Below are 26,947 nucleotides of genomic sequence, written 5' to 3'. Positions count from 1 at the left end.
AACAATATAAATAAAAATAAATAAGTAAAGATTTTTTGGTTTTGGAAATTGGAAACCCACTGATATATATATATATAAGGATTCTAATGAGTGAATTTAATAACTTCTAGTGATGAAAATAATAACTGCACCTGTTTGTAAAGAAGCTTGTAAATTAATTGATCTATCAAATGCTGTTGTCACGTGACAAAAGACAAAATACTAGTCAGTTAAAGAGTAATTTCTGTTTCCCAGTGAGAACCAATTGAGTGATTCATTGTATTTGAGGTAACTGACATTTAACTAATAATTCAATTATTTGTGGTGTCTGTGAAGGAAATCAATTCATGGGTTATAACTTTGAATATTAAATACTGATATTAAATTCTAAGAGTAGATTTTAAACACTTTATGGTTAGTTTTTGACTCTTAAACTCCTCCTTGTCAGGTGATTCATGAAAGTGAAACTATTACAGCGGGTCTGTTTTATCGTATGAGGAAGTGAACTACATTAAGAGAGAAAAACACAGTGAGTATCACGATTTAACAATCATCTTTGATAGCTAAAATCAATCCTGACTGGTTTAAAGTGAAGTACAAAAAAAGCAGTGTCAGATATTTGTTTAAATGACATTAGGAGATAAAACACAGAGTCTGTAAATCGTCAGATTAAACTTTTACTTTCATTTTAACACAGTGTTTGTCTGAATTAGTTATGCTCTTTGTTTATAATTTGATTCTGTGTAAATGTGAAGAATACACTTTTCAAGTCAGTACTGATGTCTGACTACTGAGATTGATTAATCTCTGATTCATAACTGACTCTGTGATCAACATCTGGATCTGCTTTTAGATGAAACCATGGCCTCCAGAATGAATCTCTCTGAAGAACATGACACACAGATAAAGACAGTCAAGAGGTGAGAAAACCTGAAATGTTTCACATTTTTAATGTTCAGAAACGATAAATGCACACTACAATATCATTTTCATTTATAGTCAGATTCAGGGGCGTGAATCAGATTTATCTGAACACATGGATGTGTCTGTGAGGAAAAACCCAGCGATGGATGTTTCAGATCTGTGCAGAGAGGAAGACTCTTCTGTTGAGTCCAGGTGAGATATTATGAGTCTCATATTTACTGTAGCTGTGGTGTGTTATGGATATTGTCACCAGCTGTCTCTGTTGCTGCTGGATGTGTCTGTGTCTTTATCTATATGTGTGTATTGGTCCATTTTATTCTGTAATATATGAATGAAAAGAGCACATGGGGCAGATTCCTTTTATTCATAGAAAAATAATACTTTAATCTTTTAACTCTCAAGTAACAACAAACTCCTCAAGTGAAAGATGAACATTAAAGGGAGATTGAAACAGTGAATGTGTTTCTGTCAGAGCAGAGTGAGATTTACAGAAACAGTTTGTATTTCTGTTATATTTCAGTCTGTGTCAGAATGAATCTCCTGAACCCAGCTGTGTGTCCATCAAGAGTGACCAGTCAATGGGACAACCAATGCAATTCAGCTCAGGAGACACATCTGCTGATCTGAGGTGTTGTTTAGTTTACAGTATCAGAAATATTTATGATATTCATTAATTTACCAATGTGTTTTAAATACATTATTACTAAAATAGTCAATATTTCTGTAACTTCAGTCAAAAACATAAAGGACCGCAATCACATACAGCAAAGAAGAAATTAGACTCCATTTTCAAGGTTGGTTTTGTGTATGTGTGTGTGTGTGTGTGTGTGTGTGTGTGTGTGAACACAATAATCCTCTGGTAAAAAGTGTTAAGAAATGGTGAAATCTATGAAATCCTCTCTGTAATAGTCATATTTACTTTCCTCCACACACGTAAGATAAGTTGTAGGCCACTATAAAGCAGATCAATGTCCACTAAAGTAGAGAAGATGAATCCATATGTAACCTGACTGCTGCACAAAGATGAACATCAATCTAACAAACAGCCAATCCAGTCAAACTCTCTCTTTTAACCTCAGTATCTGTAGACGCTGATGTTTGAGCATACAGTGAAGTTATTAGCAGGTCTGATATAATTCAGTGATGTTTATTAATATTCATGCTTTAACTCTTGTGTATTGATCCTTTGGTTCACCTTCTCTGTGACTGAATGCAGGTTTATTGTTTGAATATTTACTATGATTTCAGGAGCTTGAGCACAAAATCATCTCTGAGTTAAAAAGCTTTAAGAGACTACTGAGTCCAGATTACCCAGAATGCTCTGAAAGAGACCGTTATGATGATGAGGGTCATAACAGAGTCAGAGAGGGTCTTCTGAAGATCACACTGCTCCTCCTGAGGAAGATGAACCAGACAGACCTCGCTGACACACTACAGACCAGTAAGAGCTCTGGATCAGCAGATTATAGCCTGTGTTTTTATTATCAACCTTCTGTCTTCAGTCACTAATGTTCCTGAATGTCACGACACAATCTAATATCTAACATATCAAACCTAAAAATACATTTCTAAAATATTGCTCTGCCAATAACAACAATTATTTATTTTGCTCAGAACTGATGCCTGTGTATCAACAAAAACTCAGATCCAGACTACAGGATAAATATCAGAGACTCAGTGAAGGACTGTCCAATCATGGAGACTCAACACGTCTGAATGAGATCTACACAGAGCTCTACATCACAGAGGGAGGCAGTGGAGAGGTCAATAATGAACATGAGGTGAGACAGATTGAGACAGTGTCCAGGAGACCAGAGACACAGGAGACACCAATCAACTGCAATGACATATTTAAACCCTCACCTGGACAAGACAAACCCATCAGAACTGTGCTGACTAAAGGAGTCGCTGGAATTGGAAAAACAGTCTCTGTGCAGAAGTTCATTCTGGACTGGACTGAAGGAAAAGCCAATCAGGACGTTCATTTCATATTTCCACTTCCTTTCAGGGAGCTGAACTTGATACAGAAACATCTCAGTCTTGTGGATCTTCTAAACCACCTTCACACAGAAACCAAAGAATTAAAGTCAGCAGATTATGAGGACTACAAAGTCATGTTCATATTTGATGGTCTGGATGAGTGTCGACTGCGTCTAGATTTCCAAAACAGTCGGAGCTTGTCTGATGTGACAGAATCAGCTTCAGTGGATGTGCTGCTGACCAACCTCATCAAGGGGAACCTACTTCCTTCTGCTCTCCTCTGGATCACCTCTCGACCAGCAGCAGCCAATCAGATCCCTCCTGAGTGTGTCCACCAGCTCACAGAGGTACGAGGATTCAACGACCCTCAGAAGGAGGAATATTTCAGGAAGAGAATAAATGATCGGAGTCTGGCTGAGAGAATCGTCACACACATCCGATCATCAAGAAGTCTGTTCATCATGTGTCACATCCCAGTCTTCTGCTGGATTTCAGCCGCTGTTCTGGAGAGGATGATGGGTAAAGCAGAGAGTGCAGAGATCCCCAAGACTCTCACACAGATGTTCACACACTTCCTGATCTTTCAGACCAAACTGAAGACATAGAAGTATGATGGGAAATATGAAATCGATCCTGATCAGGCTAGAAAGACTATTCTGTCTCTAGGAAAACTGGCTTTTGAACAGCTGGAAAAAGGGAACCTGATCTTCTACGAGGAGGACCTGAAAGAGAGCGGCATTGATGTCAGAGAAGTGTCTGTGTACTCAGGAGTTTGTACCCAGATCTTCAGAGAGGAGTCTGGACTGCAGCTGGGGAAGGTGTTCAGCTTTGTTCATCTGAGTATTCAGGAGTTTCTTGCTGCTTTATTCAAGCTGCTGTCCTTTTCTGAACAAAACACAGGACTGAGGAATGTGTTCAGGTCACCAATGATCAGTTTACTGAAGAGAGAAGTGGACAAGGCCTTACAGAGTGAGAACGGACACTGGGATCTTTTCCTCCGGTTCCTTCTCGGTCTCTCTCTAGAGTCTAATCAGACTCTCTTACAAGGCGTCCTGAGAAAGACAGTAAGCAGCTCTGATATCAATCAGGAAACAGCTGCATACATCAAACAGAAGATCAGGGAGAATCCCTCTCCAGAGAAATCCATCAATCTGTTCCACTGTCTGAATGAACTGAATGATCGTTCACTAGAGCAGGAAGTACAAACATACCTGAGCAGAACAGGTATTGATCGTCTCGATGGAGTCTCTCTGTCTGCTGCTCAGTGGTCGGCTCTGGTGTTTGTGCTGTTGAACTCAGAAGAAGATCTGGATGAGTTTAAACTGTGGAAATATGATCGATCAGAAGAATGTCTTCTGAGGCTGCTGCCAGTGATCAAAGCATCTAGAAAGATTTAGTGAGTATTTTACAGTGTCTTTGTTTTATTGACTTTATTTTATACAGTAGGCCTGTGTTTCTCTTCACTGTTTCTGTATATTTTGAGCTCTTTCTTATTTGACACACTCAGCTAACATCACAGATCGCTCTACTAATGATCTGATGAGTTGAATCAAGTGTGTTTGATAAGAGACATTCATCCAAACTCTGCAAAGTTGAGGTTTCTTCAGGAACAGGGTTGTGACTCTGATTTTACAAATATTGGATTGAGATCATCATCAATCACTTAAAAGTTGCATTCAGATTTGTTGGAATAAGTGAAAATAATTCAATTTCAATCTAATAATTCATCAGTATCATAATCCAGTTCAATTAAATTATTAGAGAATCTTAGTAAAACTGAGGAAAAAGGAAAATATATTTAGTCAAAGCCACTTGAAGAACAACAGATGCATGTAATCATGTGACAGTCATTTATGGTAATGCCATTTTACTCTTTTTTTTTTTTCTCCAGAATTTTTTTTTAAAAAATATAAATATATTAACATGGATAAGGCTATCTTGTATAGTTTCATGACCAGTGGTGGTCAGTTACGGAGTAGTTTTAACTTCGTTACTGTACTTAAGTTAATTTTTCAAGTATCTGTTCTTTCCTGGAGTAGTTTGTTTTGAGTAACTTTGACTCGATCATGATTCTAGACTCTCTCTCCTCGAGGTCCGGACCTGGGTAAATTTTTCATGTTCGAAAATACAATTTGTTCTCCGATTGACTAATTTGCTGCTAAAATCCTCATATGAATGTCTTCATGTATAATTCATGACGTTTAGCGGCCGTTGTGATCGCTGCGAGATGCTTCCGAAGTGAAAGATGTCTTCAGAGCAGTGTTGTCAGATCTCGCGAGACAAATAAGCAACCGGGCCTGTGAAAACAAGCCCAAAACAAGCGACTTTTTCTGAGGAGCCCGCCTAGGTTCTGAGAAGACAAAAATAAATAAACTGTGTGCACGGTTTTACAATCCGTGGGGACCGATTTTAAAATGTGGGTACAGATTGTCACTTTACATCCATGTGGACAGATTGGTAAACTGGGAGTTAAACCACCTTTTAACACTATTTAACATTAGAAAACTGATGGGATATAAAATATAGACTGATGTACAGAGTACATTATATACACAGTAAACAGCTGATAATTAAAATTTGCACACACAAATGAATATCATCCTGAATTCACAAATTCTTTATTTATTATTGCATAATAAAAACTCTCCTACAGTCCTTCAGTCACCATCTGTCGCAACTCGCGCACATTTATTTAAAGTTTACGTCACTCACGACGTTCCCAGATAGCACACGTACATCGCGGAGACGTCTGCTAAAGAGCGCATCATCTGATAAACATCGTATTCTTTTTTTATGGTCGTATTTTGATCGTCTGTAGATCGTCTGCTTGAGCTGTTAAAGGAAACGTCTTCCCTACCTCTAAATGACATCTATACGACGTCTCTTTAGCACCCGAAATATGCCGGCATGTGCGTCTAGGACGGGAAGCTGCAGACCAGCTGCTACTTCATTAGGGAAATACGCGAAGAAATAACGATTATTTAAAATTCATATTCTGTGATATTTGCTTTTCAAACATCACATTATTTTGTAGATAGACTTTGCATCAATGGATCCATACTTGTCCCATTTTTAACACACAAGGAGGCACCAACATTTTTTCATTGCTCTAAATGATCAGGCAAAAGGTGACTTATAACCTTCTTTACTGGAAACAAATGACAAAAAACACAAAAAGGGTTTTAACCACGTAATCCATCATGCAATTTTAAATGTTTGTCCAACTATCCCTGTTAGTTTGGTTCTTCTGTAATAAGAGATAAACGTGTATGCAAGTTATTTTGTAGAGAGCATATAAGATCCTTGACTACTTGTAGGTTTTAAGTGTTCAACATTACAAGCTTGGTGATTGGAATTAACGATTAAATGTAAACCTATATATATACACTGTATATATACACACATACATATATATTTGATGCTGAGCAAGTAACTCCAAAGTAAATGACATTACTGTACTATTTACTCTAAAAAAATAGTGCTTAATGTTTCAAATCATAATGCATAAATTATTCTTGGACTGTCAAGCACACACATCTAAATGTTAAACTTGAGATATTTGTTAAATTCACTAGTTTTAGACAAATGTTCTATAGTCTATACAGTATTTAATGCAATTACTGTACATCCTGCCTATAATTAAACTACAGAATAATTAGGAGCAATAGACTACTCAATAATTAATCACACTCAACACTTACCTGTCTAAATAACTATACAACTTCCTGGAAAGTTCAGCTCCAATCCTTCTCAAACACTACTGAACCAGCTATTTATGAACTTCAGGAGCACTGGTTAATTACAGACAGGGCTGTTGGATCAGTGTTGAATTTGAACAGAATTGATCACCCCTGACCATTAGAATTAAGGGGTGATTCATGGCTTCTGTTCATGTAGTTCTTTACCTCCACAGCATATATTAAAATTATGTAATGTACACCCAGCCATGGCTTACCTCACAGATTACATTTAATATTTTGTTTAAAAGCGCCAAAAAAAAAAAAAAGCTTTCAGTATCTATTGAGAATGGTTACAAAGACACTCATTTTTAGATATTTAACTATACAAGATAGAAACCTCAGGAGGAAACAGACTACACAAACATTCATCTGACCAGATGTTATGCAGCCTCACAACATTAATGACACATAATTTCTTCTTTCCCAGTTAAACAGTTTTAAACCTGAATCCAGTTCAATATAGCATTTCAATAAAGTAAGATGATGACACTGAACACCTGCTCATCATATTACTGCAGGAAGTCCCATAGCTGACAAGTGAGAGTTTACACTTTAGACGTGTTCAACTTCAATTGGTCTGCACAGCACTGCTTAAAGTATGACAAAGTATCGTGAGAGTAATTCAAAAGCATAAGAAGCTGTCTTACAGTCTTATTGCTCTCGTGGTACTTTGATGTCATACTTCGATCGGTCTGCACAGCACTGCTTCAAGTCAAACACACCTATTATCTCTTCTCGAGAAAGATTGTGAATTTGCTTTTAAATAATAAACTTGAGATACAATCAAATAATAAGGACATATTTTAACAACTGAATGCACAAAGGTAGGCGAGACTGTGCTACATTGTGAACAGTAACAAATCAGGAAAACTGTTAGGCAGGACTAAATTATTTGAGCTTGATATTATGTAGAGATTGTTGTGAATGGCATATCTCATATCCAGAACAGAAATCCATAATATTAGCAGTAGGCAGGGTGCAGACACTGGTGATGGACTGTGATGAGAGACAGGTGTGGGAATGATCGTGGACCAGGGGTGGATCTAGGAGTCTAGATCACAGGTTGGTTTGTCCTAAGGTATTGGGTGAAGAAAAGAAACAGTAAGAGCATTTTATGTAACAATGTATACAAAATGAACATCACATCATATAAAAATGAAATAATCGACTTGATAGTTCCCCAAAAATGGTGCAGTTTTGGGCACCACTGATTTCCATTGTAGGGAAAAAAAATTATATGGGGGGAAAAATACTATGGAACTGCTTGGTTACAAATATTATTTAAAATTATTCAGTGTTCACCAGAACAAAGTCATTTGTAATTTTGTTCCAAACCTGTATGAATTTCTAACACTTTAATCAGTGACACCAATATACATTATAAAACATTATGTTATAAATAGTTTAATATTTTTACAATAACTGTATCATTGCTTTTTGTTGTAATATTGTTTTATTGTTTGTTTTTGTGTGCCTTTTTAAAATTTTTCAAATTACTGTCATTGTGTGAGTATCAGGAGTGTTTTAAAAAAAAAACATTGTTAATAAAACTACTAAAAATTCAAACGCAATTAGTGATTTTCTGTCTTGTGGTGCTGGATTAACAATAATGACACGGATGATAACCTTTTATGATGGAGAAGAATGAAAAAAAAAAATGAAAAAAATGGGAGCATAAGCCTACCACTGCATTGCTAAACATGATCATGAGACACAAATGTGAATGTTCATCATTCATTCAACTGATTGAGTGTTATGTTATCTTAAGGACTTTCGTGGACAGCTGACTCCTAAAGTTTTTGATATTTTTCATATTCTGTGTGGTGGTGAGATAGAAATTAAGTTTAAATAGATTTTTACCTTTTATAGGCATTTTACCATTATAAAGCCATTTTTTCTATAAGTTTGCATTATCTTTTGAATCAAATTCTTCCATTTAATCATTGAATTAGAAAAATAAGACATTTGGGCTGTTACCAAGCAAATGAAATCAGTATCAACAACATTCATCTTTGCAATCCAGACATAAGCTGCACCTGAAGTGGCGTTTAGATGCATTTACACACTGTTTAAACCAGAACATGAATGTATTTAACATGCAGTTACAAATGCTTAAATAATGTTTTGATATATTAAACATAAAACGTTGAATACTGATATTTGAAATTATTTAAAAAGGAAGATACTTTAAATGTGAAATTAAAACCGCCAGTAGGTGGCAGCAGGTCACTGTTAATAAGCGAGTCTTTGTGATTGAACCGAATCATTTAAACAGTTGATTCATTCAGGAAGAAAAAGCCATCATGTTGCTCAGAGATGCAAACCAGTGCTGTGGCTGTTTGGAATTATTTTTGTTGGCAAAATAGAGCAAAAACAGACAATATGGTGTCTAAAACACAAGTCTCTTAATAGAATTTATAGTTTATTGAACTGTTTTAAAAAAAATAAAAACCCATTACATTTGTAAATGGTAATTTTTGGAGAAGAAAAAAAGGCACTCTTCCATGTGAAATTTACCAAAATTTAACTATATTTAAGTGGTATAAATATACACATGTTCTACCCCCATGTCTTTTAATTTGTGATCATTCTGAATGTATTTTAATAAACTGAATCATGCAGTGAAAGAGTGCACCCTAAATGCACACACGTAATGCGTGCACTCTGTAGGTGTTTTCAATGTTTTTTTGCATCGTGAGAATATTGAGCAAAATAGCTCACTCTCATAGTGTTACTTAACTATATCATGTTATGAATAAACTAAACATTCTGAATTTCTACCTCCATGTGTTTCTACTGAGTTTATGTCTGCTGTTATGCTTATTTGTTCTGAAGTCTCTCACAGAGAGACAAACAGAGTGAGCCTCAACATGAACTTGTATTCTGTATTCTGCTAACTTACTGCAATTCTCTCTGATGACGCAGTAACTTACCGCGGGGAAGAAAAAATCTTGTCTGTCCAATGATTGTAAACAGTCATATGGTCCGTCAGACTGAAGATTTTTTAGCGGTAATGTGACCAAAAATATTTAAGACCTATCTAATCTGAATTTAAGACATTTTAAGGCCTCATAGTAGGAAAACACTATTTAAGACATTTTAAGACTTTTTGAGGACCTGCAGACACCCTGAATATAGCTGTTATATATAGCTGTTATCAAATTGTTCAGAAAAATGATTTAAATTACTAGTTTCAGCTTAAAACAAACCATTCACTGACCAACAACAGAATCTTTAACAATTCATTACCTCGTCAGAGTGTGATAAGAGGTTCAATGGTTGAGGATGGAAAGGAGGGTCCTCACCAGGTCAGGTTTCCACAGCTGGTGCAGCAGAATTAAGGAAACTAGAGTTAAAGAAAATGTCACAGACACATCACTCATATATCAAAGGAATAGATATAATAGTTTAAAAAAAAGTGTAGAACATAAATCTTACAGTGGATTTGTGTGGAGAAGCAATATATCCAACTTGCCATCAGACATCCGCTGTGAATCAGGACTCAAGCCTGTATTAACTGTTACAGAAATAATGGAATATAATAACAGAATTATTGTTCGTTATGAAGCTATGGTAATTTTTGCATTTATCTCCATACTAAATGTGTTTAGGGTACTGTTTTTCATGAATACCAGACTTTTTATTATTATAACAGTTTTTTTTTTCTTACTGTGTAGTGAGAACCATTCATGGTTTTACCTGTGGCTACCATGACCTACAAATGTATGGTACTATGGAATAACATATGGTAAGTTTTAATGAGCAAATATAAAGAAAAGCAAAGGCTATGAAGGACCAAGTCAGATGAGCTGTCAAAATACTTAAATATTTTCATATAAAAATTAGTTGATTTTTTTTTTATACACTTTTAACACAGATGTTTTTTAAACAAATTTATATTTGCATCCCAACTTGAGCACTTTACTGTCAAATATCCATTTTCATGAAAAAAAAAAAAATCAAACCATTATGTTGCCACTGTGGCAAACTGATTCTTAAATTGTGTGGCACTGAAATATTCAGGGCAAGTGTAATGTGACACACAGAGAGAAAAAGATAAATGTACACATTTCAATATTTTCATACTCTTTTAGTACTGGTTGTCAAATGAAATTTAAAATGCCTAATAAAATATAATAACTAATAAAATAACCTAATAAAATAAAAACAACTGAACTAGGATATGAAAATATTTTAAAATATTTTCAACATATGGTGATTAAAAGTAAAAAAAAAAAAAAAAAAAAAAACCCACCAGGATACATTTACAAATAAATAAAGGTAGCAAACAAGTAACGTTAGCCCTTGACATTATGTCCTTGAGGTAACACAAAAAACAAACAAACAAAAAAAAACCCTGTACTAAGCAATATTTAACCATTAAACTGTAGCAATATTTATAACCTCTCTAAACATGAGCACATTGGGTTTTCTGTATACAGCTCAGGAAAAATTATAATAATAATAATAATAATAATAAAAAAAAAAAACCACACGAATGAATGTCACGTGACCGTAGGCTACATATATGCGGTGACCGTTGTAATTTGTATCAGATGACCGTTGTGATTTCCTCAGCCTACTGTACCCTCAACATTTTTGGATCATTTTTCCCACATTAATAACCTGTAAATAGCACCAATTGTATATATTAAGTTCCTGTTCAATCATTAAGTCTGTTTCTACTACTGTTGTTTTAAAAGTTAATTACTTGTCTTTAAGTTTGTTTGTAGTTTGTCATCAGTTCGTCAAGTGGTTGGTAAGTAACATTTATATGGCTTAATCAGCCCTTTCTTTAAGTTATTATATTCGAGATAAAAATCATTATACATGTAAACACAGACACACACTAAATATTAAAGTTACAGATACAAACAACCCAACTAAAACTAAATTCCGAGATGTTAAGGGCACGGTTTTTCCCCTCGCGAAACAGCTGAGGTAACGTACGTCATCTCATTCACTTAAACGCCATTCTGAGCGGCTCCAATCACCGGTCGGGCGGGAAAATCTGAAGCGCTGCTCTGCTCAATACTCATTGGTTTAGGCCTATCGGCACTGAGGGAAATAATGTACAAATTTAAAATGTTGCTATACATAGCTCGTGCTGAATCTAAATCGCCACTCTGTACCCTTAAATAGGATACTTTTCGAAGGACACCCATTTGTGGTGGTCCAAAACCTGAGTGGACGCTATCAAGTGCACTCATTCACTCCTATTTTACAAGTAAGATTTACACTCAGCGGCTGTCCGAAATTGCTCACTCGTTTTCATTCATTCCTACAAGTTAGCTGTATTATCGGACGGCATAAGGGGCTATCTCGGATTGGTGTATGCTGCTCAAGTCCTCATGGGAAGTTCGTACTTACGAGTTGACAAGTCGTAATTACGACGTCGGGTGCGTTGAAGTCAGTTTAGTCGGCACAAGATAGCGGTGTACCTTCTTTTAATAAATTACAAGAAAATATAATTTGTTAACTCTACTTATAGAAAATGAAGAGCAAATAATTTGCATCAGGTGTGTTTTGCAAATTAAATTATTTTTAAATAATTTATGAAGCCACTTGAATCTGTATCGCATAAAAACTTATATTGCAATCCTGTCTATCAATTTCAACTAAAAAATTACCATCAACAGACGTTGCATTTTTCGATTCTGTCATGTTTCTCATTGACACGCCCCCAACTCGGAGCTTAAAGAAAATTGAGTTTCCCACTCGTAATTACATTTACATTTAGCAGACGCTTTTATCCAAAGCGACTTACAAATGAGGACAATGGAAGCAATCAAAATCAACTTTGTGGTGGCGTTCATGTGCGTTTAACTCAATACGATGTATCCGACGTGACTTGAACGCACCAGCTCTGAGAAATGTTAAGGCAAGTCAACCATGAACAGAGGCTCTGAGCTAACGTTATAACAGCGACCCGGATCAAGTTACACAAGCACTAAACATATATGTTAGACTCACTATTCCTGAACATGCAGTTAACAGGTGTTAAACATTATTACCTTCGAGACGACGACCCTGGCAACAGCACAAGCGCAGGCCTCGTTTCCAGCTGGTATTAACACGCATTTCGTGAATCACAAAAAGGCCTGTTCAGTGATAACAGTTTAACAAACTCAAGGTTGCGGGATTTCGTTTCAAGTTTATCAAACCAAACCATTCAAACTTCGCTCGTATCACGACGCTGATCAATTTTCTCAGTTGAATAGGTGTTGTTCTTGCAGCGCCACAGTAAAGCGACATCAGCACCTAACAGCCAATCGCATGCCTTGAAACAGAGGAAACCTAATTAAAATCTCGCGAGACACGAAGCGCCATTCAACTCTCACCTGAAGATTAGATTGACACCAAGTGCACTGTCGTTATTATTTCTGTTATATAAGATTTCTATTTTAAATAAGTGCTGTTGTTTTTAACTTTTTATTTCTCGAAGAATCCTGAAAAAGTATCACTGGTTTCAAAAGAAAAAAACTAAACAAAATAATTAAAAAAAATATATACATATACTAAGCAGCACAACTGTTTCCAACACTGATAATAAATCATATTAGAAAGATTTCTGAAGGATCATGTGACACTGAAGACTGGAGGAATGCTGAAAATTCAGCTTTGCATCACAGAAAAAAAATATACCAGAGTATATTAAAATAGACACCCATATTTTTAATTTCCAATAATATTTCACAATATTACCCCTTTTCTGTATTTTGGATCAAATAAATGCAACCTTAGAGCAGAACAGACTTCTTCTGTGATCACATGATTCTTTGGAAATCATTTTAATATGCTGATTTGATGCACAAAATTGTGAAAACATTTACATTGAATACATGTATAGGGAAAATGTATCAATTTTGGTTTTAGTGAACTTTCAACAAATAAACAGCCTTAAGTAATACGATTTATTTTAAAAACATGAAAATCTTACCAGTACCAAACTTGTGTGTAAATGTATAATTTTATGTGAGCAGATCTCTTAGGTGCAACTGATGATGCTTTAAAGAACATAATGTGTTGAAATGAGAATTAAATCTGTTTAAACCTCAATTATGGAAGATTGTCAATCTTTGATTTAAATCAGATATACTGTATTGTAGTGTACTGTAAACTATTTATATAACCATAAAATGCATCAGTACACATCAGTACAATTGAAAACGTAGATAAAATGTATTTTTTTTTTTTATAAATGTAGTTATTTTAAATTTCAGCAATTAACTATGTCCTTTGTTTAATTTAACTACAGAAAGTTATCCATTACCATCCGTCAACCAACTAAAGGTATGTACATTAATTATGTTAATGCACATGACTTGGTAGGCCAGTAAACAAACAACAAAAAATGAGTTTGTTTGTATTAAGGTCTTAATAATTAGCTTCAAATGAACCATCCTAGTGGACACTGAGAAGAAAAGCAAAGGACAAGGTGGATCAGCAACTGCAGACAATACAGACAACGACTTGTGGGAAGGAATTGGGTTTGATGCACAGTAACACCTGTCAAGGTCAAAATGATGATGATGAAGAAACATTTATGGACGGTCTCTCTCATGTTGATGAGACTGAAGATAGAAGTGTTCCTGATGACAGTGAATCAGACACAGAATCAGAATCAGATCCAAATTCTCTAGAAGATGATTTGGCATCCTGGGCTACTGAACACAAAATCACACATGTGGCATTGAATTCACTGCTCAACATTCTACGGCTACACAGTTTAAATCTGCCAAAAGACTCGAGGACACTGCTAGGGACTGTGCGTTTGAACCCTGAAATACAAGACAAGGCTGGTGGCCAGTATTACCATTTTGGAGTGCTGAATTCAATTGCAGAGGTGCTACATCAGAATGTTGACATTCTGCGCAACATTCACACGCTGGAGCTTCAGGTCAGCATTGATGGTTTGCCACTCTATAAGAGCTCCGCAACACAGTTCTGGCCCATCCTAGGGACACTGCAAAACATCAAACAAGAGGAACCAGTGACAATAGGTTTATTTTGTGGCACAAGTAAACCTACATCCGTAGCTGAGTACCTTCAAGAATTCATCTCTGAAGTAAATTAATTAGCTAAAGGATTTGAATTTGAAGGAGTGATGTTAACTTTACTACTCTCTTCGATGGTCTGCGATGCACCTGCCCGTGCATTCCTGAAAAATGTTAAAGGTCACACAGGCTATCACGGATGTGAAAAATGCACACAGGATGGTTTGTACCTAGAAAATAGAATGACATTTCCAAGAATTGACATGCCTTTAAGAACTAATGAGAGTTTCAGAAACAAGACAGATGCTGATCATCATCATGGTCCATCACCTCTTGAAGAAACATCCCTAAACATGGTCTCTGGTTTCCCCCTCGACTACATGCACCATCATGAGACGGCTTCTTCTCTTGTGGCTGAAGATGGGTCCTCTGACTTGTAGGCTGTCAGGATTTCAAATAAACACATTGTCAGAAAGACTGTTAGATGCTCGGAGAAATGTGCCCATGGAGTTTGCACGGAAACCAAGGGCACTGAGAGAAATTGATAGGTGGAAGGCAACAGAGTTCAGGCAGTTTTTACTGTATACCGGACCTGTCATGATGAAAGATCTTCTTAACACAGAGGTGTACAAAAATTTCTTGCTACTTTTTGTGGGAATCTTCATCCTGTGCAACAACAGTTTGATTGAAGAATACTGTGATTATGCCAATGACTTACTGGTGCTCGTTGTCTCTCACTTTGGTCAACTGTATGGTCCACAATTCTTGTCCTACAATGCACTCTGCCTCGTACATCTTGCAGATGATGCGAAAAAGCATGGTGTCCTTGACAACTTCAGTGCTTTCAAGTATGAGAATCACCTAAACAAACTCAAAAGACTTCTGAGGAAACCAACATGCCCTCTGAGTCAAATAATAAAAAGATTCTCAGAAATGCAAAGATGCTGCAAAAAAAAAAAAACCAGGCCACATCTGCTCAAAAAACAACATGCGACTGGTCCTCTACCTGCATCCTTTCATGAGGCGACACAATATAAAGAGTTAAGAACAACCCCTCACACTCTGAAACTGGATCAGGCAAACAGTCAGGTTTGCATTGGCGGCAAAGTTGCTAAGCTGCAAAACATAATTTCATTCAGGGATGAAATGTATGTAGCTTACAGTACCTTCAAACACCAGGAATCCTTTTTTGACTATCCACTGCCATCCTCTACACTTGGCATTCATTTAGTGGATGACCTCTCAACAACAGTTGATTTCTGCAAGTTTGAGGAAATAGAGAGCAAAATTTTTCTTGTCCCCTATCACAATCAATTAGTTTCAGTTCCTCTTTTACATACGGAGTAATTCTTTATCAGCACTTTTTGTTTCATAGTTCATGCATTTCAATTACATTGTTGAAAATTAATCAGTTAATAAACAATATGGGTTTCAGACTTGCAAAAAAAAAAAAAAAAAGAAAGAAAAAAAAAATGTACCTAATCGTGGAGTTTGAGGGAGAAGGGACGACTGGACCAGCTGCCAAGTCCTGGTATGCAGATGGCTACTCCTGGTGGCCACCATATAAAGACCTTGACAGGTTGCTGAAGAGTGTTAGGACAATGGAGGCACCACAGCCAGAGAAAGGGTGGACCCGACACAGAGCAAGAATCCTGCATGAGTCAGGTAAGAGTAAATGATGCTGTAAATTAAACATGATCTTGCCCAGAGTAGACCTGTATTTCATTTTTCAGAATGTTTGCACATCATTTATCCACACTGTAAAACATGATCTCACATAGCTTTAATAAACAAAAATGAGCCATACCTGCATTTCTTTTTCCAGCATCTTTTCAGAATGTAGCCAACAACTGGAAGAAGGCCAGCTACACTTCTGACATAAACTCAGAACCTGAAATTACAGGAAAAAGGATTGCCAAGTAAGTCCTCACAAAAAGACAAAAGAAATGGTTTGTCAAATGAAAATAGCATCATTTGCCTTCATATGTCATCTATCTTTAAAATTTAAGTAAGGGATAGGCAAACGATTTTAATGCACTTAACGTCGAGTGTTTTTTTGCCTCCACGTTGTGCATTAGAATCGTTTAATGCACAGCTAGCTTATCCCTTACCCTAATCCAGTATCTAAGCTATTTTATTAATAAAAATCACAGGACAGCATTAAAAACAAGTTTCTATGCTCCTGAAAGTCAATGAAATCAGCGCATTAATACAGAACGGTGATATAAACTGACTTGGAACTACCTGTGCATTAAGGAATAATTGACGACAGGCAGTTGAATTATTAGAAAAATAATGCACACCCGAGGTTGTGATGCGTTACACCTCGGATATGCAGTATTTTTCTATTATTTTTATTTTTCACTATTTTTCAGCTGCCTGGAACTACGTTCGCCGTGCATTTCCCAGAAAATAATTGCACACCTCAGAACATTTGTCAGCCAATCAGATTCAAGCATTCAACGGCCCCATAGTATAAACTGTTTTAATACATACCTGCCAGCCAATCAGAATATCCAGACAGACCATGGTATAAGTTATTGAATAGGAGCTTCAGTGTGACTGGTACAGTCATTCCAAACCAACAAGACCTTCGTTCATCTTTGGAACACAAATGAAGATATTACTGATGAAATACCCCATAGACATCAATGCCACTACCACCACAGAAAGGTATTAAAGTCATTGTTAAAATAGCGCATTCGGGTCTCTGTCAAAATGCTGTCTCCTGCATCAGCACCTCTCGTGAATGCATGTCAGAGACTGACACAGAAAAAAATTAATTGTTGAAAGTATTATCGTCACTTCATAATTAAAGCTGAACCACTATAGTGCTCTTGGATTTCATCTAAAATATCTTAACTTGTGTTCTGAAGATGAAACTAAGTTCTTAGGGGTTTGGAACGACATGAGGGTGAGTAATTAATGATAGAATTCTATTTTCTGGGCGAACTAACCCTTTAAGGAGAAATAAAGCACAACATTTATTGAGCACATTTCTATGAGCTACATAACACAAAGAGGCAATGAATGTGTGCAGTTGTTATTTTATCTTTGTTTTCCTAGAAAGAAAACAAGTACCGATCATATCTACTCGTCAGATGAAGAGGCAGCAGATCAACCACCCATTAAAAAAAGAAAAGCTGCAAACAAAGCAAGTGTTCCACCTGCACCAAAACCTCCAGCAATTCCAAAACGCAACAAAAAAGGTAATGAAAAATAATAATAAAAAAAATGAATACTATAAATAAAAGTACACATTCCATGTTGACTCAACCAGAGGTTGAAAGTAAAATATATATATATATTTTTTGGTTCCCTGTTGAAATAAATAAAAAATGAATATCATGGATTTATATCTACTGTGTAATCCATTATTTTTTAGAGGGGGGTCAAAATTAAGATTTATCAAAAATATCAAATTTGATTCAGGGAAGTTTCTGAAATTTGGCTGATCTGACACAGAATGACCCAGTATGAAATAAGTAAGATTAAAGGTGCATAACAGCCAGAACACCAAAAGTGAAATACCCCCCCCCCCAATTGTCAACAGCATTTGTCAATCAGCAACAAAGGGACATGGAAGACCAACAGCAGACCTGGTGTGAGAGTCTCCCCAGCTTTCAAGGTAAATAATTAGTTGTATTTGGCTAGCTGGAAAGCTAAAGGAAGATCAGCATTTGATGCAATTAACGGGTTAGTTCATTCATAGAAACCTCTGTGAATACTCATGTCATTCTAAACCCACAAACTTTATTTTCAAAACACAAATAAAAATGTCTTCAATGAACACAGGGATTTCTGTTCCTACATTTCCATAGTCCATACAGAGATTGTAGAAATAACGGATACAATATGAGTGGTTTAATTCCAATCTTCTGAAGAGTCATAATCACTTTATACAATAAACATTTTTTATTTGTAAGCAACTGTCCCTTTAAGATTATGAACCATTGTAAACCGACTTAAACTGCTTGATTCAACTTACCTACTCCACCTTTCTCAGCTCCACTGCGTATGTCTCAGGCAGACCATCACGGAGAAGGCTGGTGTGTTGATCAACCTAACACACAAGGTAAAAGACCATAATCATGGATAAAGGAAATCTGAAACATATTCACAGCATTTAAATAAATCTTAAAAACTGAACAACATTTTGTGTTCAATCCTTAGAGCACAACTTTGCTGTCCTGAGACCCTCAGAGGACCACCTAGGAAGAGCCCAGAGTAAGTTAATTGCACATAAATCTGTGCTTGATCTTTTTTTGTGAATAATAACTGCAAAATAACTGCAAAGTTATTAAGGACCCATCGATATGGATAGATACATCGATCAAGTGTCTAACGATACAATGTACTGAGGCTGCACATAAAAATAAATAAATACACACACACACACACACATATGGAAAAAAATGAATGACAAATGTCTTTGAAACAAAAAAGCATGTTGAATTGCACCAACTGAAAAAAAGAATGAAGTGAAGTGAAAGTGACATACAGCCAAGTATGGTGACCCATACTCAGAATTCGTGCTCTGCATTTAACCCATCCAGAGTACACACACACACTGTGAACACACACCCGGAGCAGTGGGTATCATTTATGCTGCGGCGCCCGGGGAGCAGTTGGGGGTTCGGTGCCTTGCTCAATGGCACCTCAGTCGTGGTGTTGCCGGCCCGAGTCTCGAACCCACAACCTTAGGGTTAGGAGTCAGCCTCTTTAACCACTAGGCCACGACTTCCCCGTTAATTCAACACTTATTTCTTATATACTGCCCTTTAAAAATCCAAGTATTTTTCAAGTACCCTCTCAAAAATATGGTTGTTTTCAAGGGTTTTCCAGGACTTAAATTTCAAAAAGTGAAATTCAAGTACTTCAAGCACTTTAAGCACCTTGTACGAACCCTGGAGCTAGAAGCGGCACGCCTCACGTTGATCATGACATTCACTCAATTCATATTCAAGGTTGAATGAAAAAGAATATTCGAGTCTCAAAATCGAATGCCAACCCACCAAACGAATATTCAAATAATCGAATATTCTGTTCCAGCCCTACTTGACAGTGATTATTTTTATATTTCATTAATTAATAGAATAAGTAAAAATTCACATACTGTTTCACTGCATTTATTTAAAATGTATTGTAGTATTTTGCAAATCACGTGGATAGAGTTCTTTTTACTGTGTGGATGACCGTCAGCCACAACCGAAGACCATTTTTGACCCAGGAAAAACCCTGGATTTCGAACATCATGACCACCAACCCCACTCCCCTCAAATTTTCTTATACTGATCTGCATGATTTCACATGGCTCAAGATTTTAGACCCCAAAAATTTATAAAACGGAATTCTGGCTGCTGAGTGTGTTGCAGGCCTTAGTTTGTTAATTTGCAAAATGTAACAAGCAAATCTCACCCACTCCATCTTTCTCAGCTCCAGTGGGCATCTCTCAGGCAGACCATCATGGTGACAGCTGGAGTGCTCATCCACCTGACACACAAGGTACAAGAACATTAAATAGAATAAAGGGGTGGTCACACTGCACTTTTCTTTCCATTGATTTCCATTAATATGCATGCGAATGCATCAAATCGGAAACGCAAGCTTTTGTGAAAAGGTTCGCATTTCGCTGCATTTTAAAGTTCAAGCTTGCTGAACTCTTGACCGTGAAACTGTATGACCAATAGCAGTTTGATACATCACAGCATAATAGCTGAATTAAAAGAACATGGATGTAAAACTGCAGCGCTGCAGGAAAGTGGAGTAGATTGTGTGTTTTTACATTTTAAATTTATTATTATGCGTTGTGTGTTGAATTTAAGTTTTTTTTTAGTTTTTAAAACAACACTGCAGAGCATGACATCATATCACAATTGTTGCAGCATCCAAGGAAACTTTGCATGCTCAAAGTCTTGTGACCGCAGCATTCACAGCCCTTCACACAATCTAAAACGGAATAATATTTTGTGTTTAATCCGTAGAGCACACCTTTACTGTCCTGAGACCCTCAGGTGACTACCAAGGAAGAACACTGAGTAAGTTACATTTAATCGCTATAAAGGTGTTGTAATCTGAAATGACACAAATGAACACATGATAAAATGGATATCTACCATGAATAGCTGGGTAAGAAGGGTTTAGGACAGGTGTGGCTAACTATGGTCCTGGAGAGCCGCAGCAGTTCTGCTCCAATCCGAATTAAAACTAACCTTCCTGTAAATTTCTAGTAACCCTTCAGACCTTCATTAGCTTGTTCAGGTGTGCTTAATTAGGGTTGAAGCAAAACTCTGCAGGGCTGCGGCTCTCCAGGACCAACATTCGCCACCCCTGGTTTAGGAGCATACACTGTGAAAAGTCAGCTTTTTAATAACCTAGTAGGGCTGGGTGATATGGCCTATAAAAAAATTTAAAAAAAATCCCAGATTTTTTCACAAAAAATCTGATTTACGATTTAAATCAACCCCACCCCCCAACACTTAAAATCAATATTCAAATGACAAAGAAATTGTTCAAAACAAGTTATAACTTCATTTTGTTTTGATTTTACCTTCTGGGATTTGATCGGGATTTCCCTCTTGAGGTTAAAGTGCAATCAGAAACAACAAGCCAAAAAGACAAGATGGCAGGCCCTGCCATTGTAAACAGTGAAAATGTTACATAACATAAAATGTAACATGACATTCTACTAATTCTACTACATTCTTACTAAATGTTTGTAAGACTGTCAGAGGTCTTCACTATTTCTTTTTTTCATGGGAGCCGTACTGATAGGGCTAAATCAATCAGAGAGACACTTTAACTGGAAAGTATCAAAAGTTACATCTAGTCACAAATAGCATGTCTTTTTATCAATCTGTCATCCCTGATATGCAATGCAATTCAATACAAAAGGCTATCATTCTTCATTTACAAGTCAAATCTGTAAGTGAGACAAGATGATTTAGACAGATAAATATACTATAATGAATGCTAGTTAGTTATGTTATATTAGGTTACAATTCTTTACATACAACTGTTTTAGTTATTTTTTTCAATTTGTAAAATTACTTATGTAAGAATATTTAAATATTTTATATATTTAAAGGATTTTAAGATTCTCAAGTTGGTAAACTAATTAATAAGGTGGGGAAAGTAGATCAAGAGTCGTTCTGGAATCGGATCGTGACTCCCAGAATCGGAACGGATAGTAAGGTGACTAAAGATCTCTACCCCTACTATTGTATAAAGCAGTTTTTTTTTTTAAATAGCAAAAATGTGTTTCACAGTAATAGTGCTTTTACTGTATTTTGGATCAAATAAATGCAAGCTTGGTGAACATAAGATAATTCTTTAAAACATTAAAAATCTTACTGTTCAAAAAGCTTTGACTGATTGTGTACATGTTACCATTTACTGACTTATTTTCTTCTGGATGGTATTGATGCCATGATTTTACTTTAAAAATAGATTTGAATTCATATTTTTCTTTGTTTTTATTATTTTCTGAAATTCAATTAGCTAGAATTTTAATGTGCATTTACTTGTCTGAGTAACAAGCAAATCTCACCAAGTCTATCTTTCTCAGCTCCAGTGGGCGTCTCTCAGGCAGACCATCATGGTGACGGCTGGAGTGCTCATCCACCTGACACACAAGGTACAAGAGCATTAATTAGCATAAGGAGATGAAAATGAGAAAAACTTAATTTACAGATAATATAAGATGCATGATCTGTTTAATCCATAGAGCACACCTTTTCTGTCCTGAGACCCTCAGGGGCCCACCAAGGAAGAACACTGAGTAAGTTAAGAAGGGGAAAAACACAATGTCTGATAACTTGAACAATGTCCAGGAATACAGACATGATGGACTGCAACATTCACAGGAAGCAGTTTGTTCTGAAAGTACAATAATCTGCACGTTTTAGTAGAATTGAACTAAATCAAACTGCACACCATTTCAAATCATATTAAATATTGTTATGGATTTAATGTTATATAAAAATTTAGGGTATAATAGGACATGACAGCATTATTGTTTATTTTAATCACATTCCAAAAATAATTTAAATGAAGTTACACCAAAAAAAAAAAAAAATTATTATTTGGTACATACCATTGGTTTTGAAGTCATGGTAGGTATGATTTTAGTATAGCAGGAGAAAAAAATAATCAAAATTGCTTTCTTTAGTAAACAGTGGTTGACTGAACAAATTTGGTCTCTCTTAAATGAACTATAACCAAAATTATTTAATGGATAAAACATTTCAGCTAGTGCCATAAATTACACAGGGAGTCCAGTTAGTTGTACATTACTATATTGTAGGTTTAATTTAACGAAACCCAAAGTATTAAATTCCAATTAATTTTTAGGTTATATAAGGGGGTTGGGACACTTTCACGCTACAGCCTTACATGTGAGCCACATCTCTCTGAGTGTAAACGGTGTAAACAAGTAGGTGTGTTCGATTTGACGCAGCTCCTTGCAGGACCAAGAGAGTTAGAGCAGACTGCTTTTTAGGTTTTTGAATTGCTCTCGCAGATGTCAACACCAATCGATCTGCGCGTTGCCGCTTCTTGTCGAACACACCTAGTGCTGCAGGCTTATTGGCTCACTGATGTTGACAAGATTAACCCCTTAGGTATCGAAGTTTGGTATCGAATGACAAGACGTTTTATCGATACTCGATGGTATCGTGGCATTTCGGTTGGTGCCTAAAAAGTATCAAACTCTATACCCAGCCCTATTTATAACTTTGACAATAAGTGCGTACCATGATAAACTAAACTAAGTCAGTTACTGGAGTGGCATCAACTTTTCATCTGCATGCCCCTAAAGATGATGCTACACACAATGAATCGTCATTGGTTGCTTTACCTGGTAGTCCTTGGCCAATCAAAGGGGTTCAGACCTTCTGTTGTCAGCCTGAAGGCCTGGCTACACAAGACAAAGATTATCTTAACTTTAAGGTTTAATGTAACTGTGCACAAGAACAAATCAAACTAAGATATGGACTACAGAAAACATTCCCAGAGCTCGCAAAATCGCTAGCCCGCCGTCCTAGGGCTATTGTGTTTTACCCATTACCCAGTTACCCATTTTTTATTTATTATTATTGATGTTAAAACCATCATCATTAGCTTACTTTAAGTTTTTACTTACCAACTCCATTTTGAGCTCCAGTGAGGCTCTTTAGCAAACCAGAAAACACTGAAATGCATATAAGGGTCAGGATAAATTTTTTTTGAAAATGGTAAACATTTTACCCTAAATAATGCGACATTCTTTTGATAACATCAAGGCAGATGCATGTAACACTACATCTAACATTTAAAACCTTACAGTAAATTTATACTTACAGGTACTTCTGGTGGGAGACAGGAAAATCCAGTCTTGAGTACTGTACCAAGTCAATGTACACGTACGTTATTTATTAAGTTGTTAAATAAGTTGCAAAATGCATCATTTCATTCATCAAAGCTACATACCAAGTTAAATTATCTTATGTATTGCAGCTGTAGAAAGGGCAATTCTGGAAACACTAGAGAAAATGGACATGAAGATCAACCATCTGACTTCACTGGTCCAGTCTCTAGTGGGGAACAGGCGTGTTGTACCCCAAATGCAGATAGCTGAAGAGGAAGAGGGTGGTGTCTTTCCTCTAGCATCTACTGCAGACCTAGATAGGCTGGAACAAAGATTGGTAGACAGAGGGTTTATGCAGAGAATGGTAAGAATCACTGAAACCGTCAAACCTACAACTACTAACAAAATGTAAACAAACTGTTTGTGTGCTAACATGTGTGTGCATGTTTACACACTACCAGTCAAAAGCATGGAATGATTAAGTTGAAATGTTGCTGAAAGAAGTCTCTAATGCGCACTGCATTTACTTGCTAATGTATAAAATTTATGAAAAATATAACAGAAACAGTAATACTCTGAAACATTCCAATAATAAGCTATTTTAAAATATTTTTATATACTCATTAATCCAGCCTCCAGTGTCACATGACCCTTCGAAAATCATTAGAATATGCTGATCAGTTAATAGCAATTATTAATTGCAGTTATTAATAATGGTTCATCTTATCAGTGTCAATTATCATCAAAACCAGTTTTTGCTACTCATTATATTTTATGGAAACCATAATTAATTATTTTTTCAAGGAATCTTTGAAAATTAGAAATAACGCTGATTTGCAGTGGTTAAAATCAGATGTTATGTTGGCGTATCATACTAGATGTATTTGAAAGTTCTATTATAATCCTACTCTGTGTGGTCATCACCGGCCTATTAAAACATATGGACACGGTTTGTGTCACTAGTTAAAATTGCTTATTTCTCTGGATTTAAACATTCTTCGAAACATTTGGGAATCGGATAATGTAAGTACACAAGTCAGCAAAATATATAACACTGTTCTAGCAGTGCACCATGGTTTACACAAAAACTTGAAGCAGTACAACCATTTTCACCTTTGATAATAATAATAAATGTTTCTTGAGCAGCAAATCAGCATATAGATTTGATCATATCCTGCTGAGAAAATTCAGCTTTGCATCGCAAAAATAAGTTATATTTTAAAATGGTTAAATATAGTTCCTATAAATAGTTTCATAATATTAAATTATACTGCATTTTCAATAAAATAAATGCATCTTTGGTGAACATGAGAGGCTTCTTTCAACAAAACAAAACAAAAAATTACAAAATCTTAATTGTTCCAATCTTTTAATTGGATGTGTATAGAATACAGGTCAATTTAATGCTAAAATATTACTTTAAAATGTACCTGTTGAAGGTGAACAGATTATCCATCAGTGGCGGGCCGAGCATGAAGAAAACTGTATGGAGGATTTGCTCCAAGGTGTTCTCCACTGACGTCGCCCGACAGTTGAACTGGTGCGGGAGGGGAGACAAGAGAGGCATCCGAAAATCACACATCGGAGCGCTCCTAGTAGGCAAGTTCAATAATGTTGTACAAATACAAGCAATAGAATTAATGGCGGAGCTGTCATTACAACATTAATCAGTACAACTAAAATAATGTATAACAGGTTTCAAATTGGTTAAACATAACCTGACGTGGCATCAGCCATTATCAAAAATATTTAGAAAAAATTACTTGTGAAAAACTTAAATTAGACTTAAAACATCAGTTAACCCCTTTAGAAATCCATTTGCCCAACCAAAACGCACGCGAAACAACTTATGGTATAACGTTAACGTTACTCGCTAATTAACAAACAGGTGATAGTCATCATACACAACTTAATTTGGAAGCTATTATAAAACCGATCGCTGACACAACAATTAGTTTTAAAATATACACGTACCTTAAGCAAATCCTCCCTTGCAACTAATCTAGACGTGTATTCTGCACAGCAGGGCACATGGTTAAGTTGAATAACGCGGGAAGAGCTTTGACGCATGCACCCTAACTCACGTGCATAGTTCACGTGCTTCTTCTTGTTTGGCTGTTGGCGTCGAACCAGCAGCTAATATTATTTGTTCTTTATGCTATTTAGATAACTTTGTCCAATTTATTCAGAAGAACCAGATAAAGAAAAAAATATCTGACGTTCATTTCAATATAAGTGAAAGCATGTTGCTCGATCTTTTTACATTTTTGTAATTGTTTCTTTTAACATACAGCTTCAGCTATGAGGAACCCCGTCCTTCTGTCTCCAACCGAAGCAGACGCGGAAAAATTTATTAAAGATTTCCTTCGCTTGGCCCCAGGGAGGATTTAATTTATGTTGTTTTTTTTTTTTTTTTTTTTTTGAATGCCTGTATATATGTTACAAATAGTGTATTGTTGTTGGCATAAACTGTTATCTTGTTTGTATAAATCAAATGTTTTTTTTTTTGCCTGTTTTTTTTTTTATATATAAATAAAATCAACAAATGTATGTTCTTTAGTTGATCGTGTGGTTTATTTATTAATTATTATGTTTGGTAATTGTAACGTGCATGAGGGAGGATTATTTAAAACATCGCAAAGGTATTTTATTAAAATAATGGGAGGGGGAAGTTTTGATAAAATGATGTCTATCCTACATCAATCAGACATCTTGCAGACGTATGAACATCTGATTAACATCGTTTAAAGAGCGGATCCTAGACGTTCTAAGTTATTTACGTCTGGAATACATAGACTAGGCATCGTCTTAACAGCTGGCAGGGACGTCTCGGCGACGTATGCCAGATGAGCAAACGCCCTAAAATATACATCTGCCAGATGCAAAAGACGACATCGCACAGACGTCTCCGCGACGTACGTGTGCTATCCTCGAGGTCCGGACCTGGGTAAATTTTTCATGTTCGAAAATACAATTTGTTC

The 26,947-nt window shown here is 36.1% G+C and overlaps 2 protein-coding genes and 1 long non-coding RNA gene across 3 annotated transcripts; 2 read left to right on the top strand and 1 right to left on the bottom strand.

The window, feature by feature from the left end:
• The first annotated feature begins 429 nt into the window (after positions 1-429).
• Positions 430-3,493, top strand: LOC113070640 (protein NLRC3-like). The gene is made up of 7 exons (XM_026244032.1): positions 430-508; positions 833-899; positions 979-1,095; positions 1,424-1,531; positions 1,637-1,697; positions 2,152-2,344; positions 2,518-3,493. The coding sequence occupies exons 2-7, from the start codon at positions 841-843 to the stop codon at positions 3,486-3,488; spliced, it is 1,509 nt and encodes a 502-aa protein (XP_026099817.1). The 5' UTR covers positions 430-508; positions 833-840; the 3' UTR covers positions 3,489-3,493.
• Positions 3,494-6,042: 2,549 nt separating this feature from the next.
• On the bottom strand, positions 6,043-13,083 carry LOC113070641 (uncharacterized). Its single transcript, XR_003279973.1, has 4 exons — positions 12,638-13,083; positions 10,062-10,140; positions 9,873-9,969; positions 6,043-7,696 (listed from the first exon to the last, which is right to left on the bottom strand). It is a non-coding gene; the product is annotated as an uncharacterized LOC113070641 (long non-coding RNA).
• A 3,009-nt stretch (positions 13,084-16,092) lies between these two features.
• On the top strand, positions 16,093-26,388 carry LOC113070639 (uncharacterized). Its single transcript, XM_026244031.1, has 14 exons — positions 16,093-16,285; positions 16,446-16,539; positions 17,687-17,829; positions 18,174-18,248; positions 18,627-18,695; positions 18,794-18,847; positions 20,057-20,125; positions 20,605-20,658; positions 22,188-22,256; positions 22,347-22,400; positions 23,962-24,021; positions 24,116-24,330; positions 25,406-25,565; positions 26,260-26,388. The coding sequence occupies exons 1-14, from the start codon at positions 16,093-16,095 to the stop codon at positions 26,355-26,357; spliced, it is 1,407 nt and encodes a 468-aa protein (XP_026099816.1). The 3' UTR covers positions 26,358-26,388.
• The last annotated feature ends 559 nt before the right edge of the window (positions 26,389-26,947 follow it).

The sequence above is a fragment of the Carassius auratus genome, unplaced genomic scaffold, assembly GCF_003368295.1.
Source record: "Carassius auratus strain Wakin unplaced genomic scaffold, ASM336829v1 scaf_tig00005102, whole genome shotgun sequence".
NCBI classification, from domain to species: domain Eukaryota; kingdom Metazoa; phylum Chordata; class Actinopteri; order Cypriniformes; family Cyprinidae; genus Carassius; species Carassius auratus.
This window is presented reverse-complemented; position numbering and strand designations above follow the sequence as displayed.